General features: G+C 41.4%; 1 protein-coding gene across 2 annotated transcripts in view; it reads right to left on the bottom strand.

The window, feature by feature from the left end:
* Nucleotides 1-395: 395 nt before the first annotated feature.
* The window catches only part of LOC144958189 (uncharacterized), a 19,636-nt gene continuing 16,004 nt past the window's right edge, over nt 396-4,027 (bottom strand). For both annotated transcript variants that reach the window (XM_078889975.1, XM_078889976.1), the window contains exons 4-5: nt 3,762-4,000; nt 396-489 (exon numbers count right to left, since the gene is read on the bottom strand). In XM_078889975.1, coding sequence (XP_078746101.1) covers nt 439-489; nt 3,762-4,000 — 290 coding nt within the window. In that variant the 3' untranslated portion in view covers nt 396-438. The remainder of the gene's footprint in view (nt 490-3,761; nt 4,001-4,027) is intronic.

Below are 4,027 nucleotides of genomic sequence, written 5' to 3'. Positions count from 1 at the left end.
GATGGCAATGTTATGAGCTTCTTAGCCAAGCGCATACTATCTATAATGAGAATGATCATGTGATAGACTATGTGATACGTCATCGTGATGTGTGGTATGGATGGATGATCTGCTAAACTGATGAGAGTCGATATAGAAGGAACGATGTTGCCGTCACTCAGCTTTTTGTTATTGTTTTTAGCAGCCTTTTTTATGAGTAGCTCTCATTAAATTCTATCATCCAGACTATAACTATAAACGTTCAAGATTAGATTTTGTGTGTTGGTATCTATGTTGTATCCTGCAGACTAATGTTGTGAGGTTTTTTGTTGTTTTTTTTTTTTTGGGGGGGGGGGTTTGTTTTTTTTTGGGGGGGGGGGGGGGGGGGGGGGGGGGGGGGGGGGGGGGGGGAGAGGTTGGGCTAAGCGCACAGCAGCATCAATGTTTCTTGGTTTTGGTTTAGTACAACACGGGCTGTGAGTATTTTTGCTTGTACATCGCCTCCCGGATCTGTGGGGGAAAAATGTAACAGCATCTGTAAGAATAAAAAGTTTATTTATTTTTAAATAAAATAAATATATAAATTCCCTTTATTCATCCCCAAAGGATAATTTGGCTTCAGGGTCTATTCCAAGGGAAGACTGGAATAACCCAGGCATCAGCCACAGTGCAGTGCCGCAAAGTGAGCAAGGCAGGGCGAGGTGACTTGCTCAAGGCCACAGAATGAGGCAGGTATTCAAACTCGGTATATTTTGGGTACGAAGCAAAGACCCTATGGCTGAGTCACGCTTGCCTCATAATGTTTTAAAATCTCAGCTTAAAGTTATTTTTAAATCCTGATTTTATTCCCCAAGTTATGCACGGGGAAAACCTTTCATTATTTGTAACCCACCGTGTCAAAACGGTATTATGTCGGGATGTGTTGTACCACAAGAAGTGAATTTAGAGATAAAACGGTGGGAAATGGGACTTTAGAACGTTTGGCAATGCAAGAAATAATATTTATACTCTACCATAAGGAACAGATGGAAACACCATGTTTTATTTTTAAGGTTATAACTTTAATTTTTCTCATCTAATTCATTCCGACATAATACCGCTTTGAGGCGATGGATCACATTTGTAGAAGTAACGAGGCGTGCAATGGGGAAGAAAAATGAGATTTTAAAAAACCCAACTGATTTCAATTTTATTGGAAGAGTAAAACTATTCTATGTGGCTATAATTTGGTCTTGTAGGATGACACTCACTTTCGGAACGGAAGGTCCTGAGTTCGAGCCTCGCTCTTCGCATAGTTGAGTCCTTGGGGGGAAAAAAGGCTCTTTACTCACATTCTCTCACCGTACTAAGGTGTAAAATGAGTACCTGGCCATTTAGGGCGTTGTCGCTGTCCGAAAAAATTGTAATAACGCCTAACAGGCGTCATGTGACATCTTATAATATGTCAAATATTGCTGTTGGCCAGGGACTTCTTGTAAAGTGCTTTGAGCACTGTTAGTGGATATTGCGCTATATAAAAGCTCAACTATTAATTTTTTTTCCTTTTCTTTTTATTCTTCCGATGGACTCGATGCATAAATTGGGTAATTGAGCCTTCGGTGTCGGAGTGATGGTATCGTATTTTCTATTGTAAATATAGATAGAATGAAGTTGACGTCACTCGGGTCTTTGTTATTGTTTTTTGCCATCCATGCTTATGAGTAATTCTCACTAATCTGTATTAACCAGACTATAAACGTTCAAGGTTACACATAGTATTGTGTGTTGGTCCGCTATACTTCCGGATGGCAATGTTGTGAGCTTCTTAGCCAAGCTCAGCATCTATATAGTAGTAGTAGTAGTAGTAGTAGTAGTAGTAGTAGTAGTAGTAGTAGTAGTAGTAGTAGTAGCAGTAATCCACGCAATCCGAATGACGCTTGCTGAGAATTGTGTGATTCAGTCATGGTCGATAAGTATAGCTGCTCTCTCCATCCATGTTGTTAATTGTTTCCATTGGTCACGGTCCTGGGCCAGAGTTTTGAGGCTGTCAAGATCTTGCTGTGACTTTAGTACGGATGCACTGCAATATTTCTTAGTTCTTCAGGGATTAATTCGGCCTCATCTGAATCCAGAAATTTCTGATATGTATAGAGATATCCTGGTTCAGGGTAGTTACTATTGATGTTGGTGGTCTCCCTACATATTTGTTGCCATGAAGGAAATATTCTGTCAGTGCAGTTTGGGGTGGGATGTTATCTTCTCGGCGACGTAAGATGTGACTAAATAGCCTTCATCTATATACTGGTTTACCATTTTCTATGCGCTTCACAATGTTTCCCAGCAGGCCATACGGAACCATATTATGTCTTTCCATTATTTCACACAGTACCATTCTCCTGCTCGGCGTCCTTTTTAAAACGGACTCTCTTACAATATTCGTCATGAATCCAACCAGGTAAACGGTTACACCGGATTCGAGTGGGGTAATTCGTGTAAAGTGCCTTACCCAAGTACACAACGTCGGGACCAGAATTTCCTACGATCTGTCACCCATCTAGCCACTGATCACGCTTAAAATCGTTTGAATTATGTGATAAGACGGGGTACAGAAACATGTATTAAAATAATTGATCTTTTGAGCCTTTTTATAGTGCAATATCCACTAAACGTGCTCAAATCGCTTTACAAAGGGTCCCTGACCAACAGCAACAAGCAACATGAAGAACGAGACATCATGTCGCCTGTTAGGCGATATTATCACAATTTTATTTCCAACAGATACCACGCTGTTAACGGCCAGGTACTCATTTTACACCAGAGTACGATGAGAGAATGTGAATAACGAGCCTTTTCCATCAAGGGACTCAACTATGCGCCGACGAGGGAAGCTCCAACCCAGGACCTCTATCTTCAAATCCTAAAGCAAGTCGTGTCATACGTCACTCACTCTATCTCATGACCGGTTGGTCGTCGGGGGAACTCTCGGGATGCAGACTTCACGATTCGACGCCACTCATCACGGTCTTGGGCCTTCCTCATTAGATTGTCCCACGTCAATCCTGTCCAATTTTTAATGTTATCCTGCCACACTTTCCTCTGTCTTCTTCTTCTTCTTCTTCTTCTTCTTCTTCTTCTTCTTCTTCTTCTTCTTCTTCTTCTTCTTCTTCTTCTTCTTCTTCTTCTTCTTCTTCTTCTTCTTCTTCTTCGACAGCCTTCTAATGTGCCCTGCAATATTGTCTTGCATAAGCTTTCGTGTCTTACGAGGTGACCAAACCAAGACAATTTCCTTCTCTTTACCATTGCAAGTAGTGGTTCTTGCCTTCTTGCCAATTCTTTTCCTTCGTTCAGAACACTTACATTGGTCCTACGTTCCAAATATGATATTTTTAGTAGTTTTCGGTAGCCTTTGAGTTCCAAGAACTCGCCTTTCCGTGTCAGCATTCATGGTCCAGGCCTCGCCACCATAGAGGAGTTCAGACAGTACCAGAGAACTAAATAGTTTAAGCTTTGTCATACCACAAGACCACATAGCCGCATAAATATTATAATAATATGTGACCCATCGTCTCAAAACGGTATTATGTCGGAACGAACCAGATGCTTAAAAGCCGAATTAAATGTTCAACTGTTCAAAAATTTAAATTGTTGGCATTAGCACCTTAAAATATGGTATCCAGTCTCCTCAATAAAACATACAAACTGAACACAAGTCTGATATTTCTGGCTATAGATTCAATTTTCAACATCTTAACCAACCCGACTTAATACCGTTTTGAGGCGAAGGGTCACATATTCATAATTACCCTGTTACGGGCGATCTTATCAATGGGCGCTTCTTCCTCGCAGACCTTGGCACAGCACAGGGCAACCAGACAAGTGGTCATCGACCCACACACTAGCAGGACTAGGGCAGTCCAAGACAGGTGGAAGGAATAACCGTAGTCCATTTCTCGGAGGAGTGAGTTCATGAAATTCCTCTTGAACGCGAAGGTCTGAGCTTGAAACTTGACGAACGTGCAGATACCCGTGGCGTTTATGACACCTGGTGGTTGAAGAAAGAAAGAAACAA

The sequence above is a fragment of the Berghia stephanieae genome, chromosome 12, assembly GCF_034508935.2.
Source record: "Berghia stephanieae isolate SIO BIC M18660-M18661 chromosome 12, UCSD_Bste_1.3, whole genome shotgun sequence".
Lineage (NCBI taxonomy): Eukaryota > Metazoa > Mollusca > Gastropoda > Nudibranchia > Aeolidiidae > Berghia > Berghia stephanieae.
This window is presented reverse-complemented; position numbering and strand designations above follow the sequence as displayed.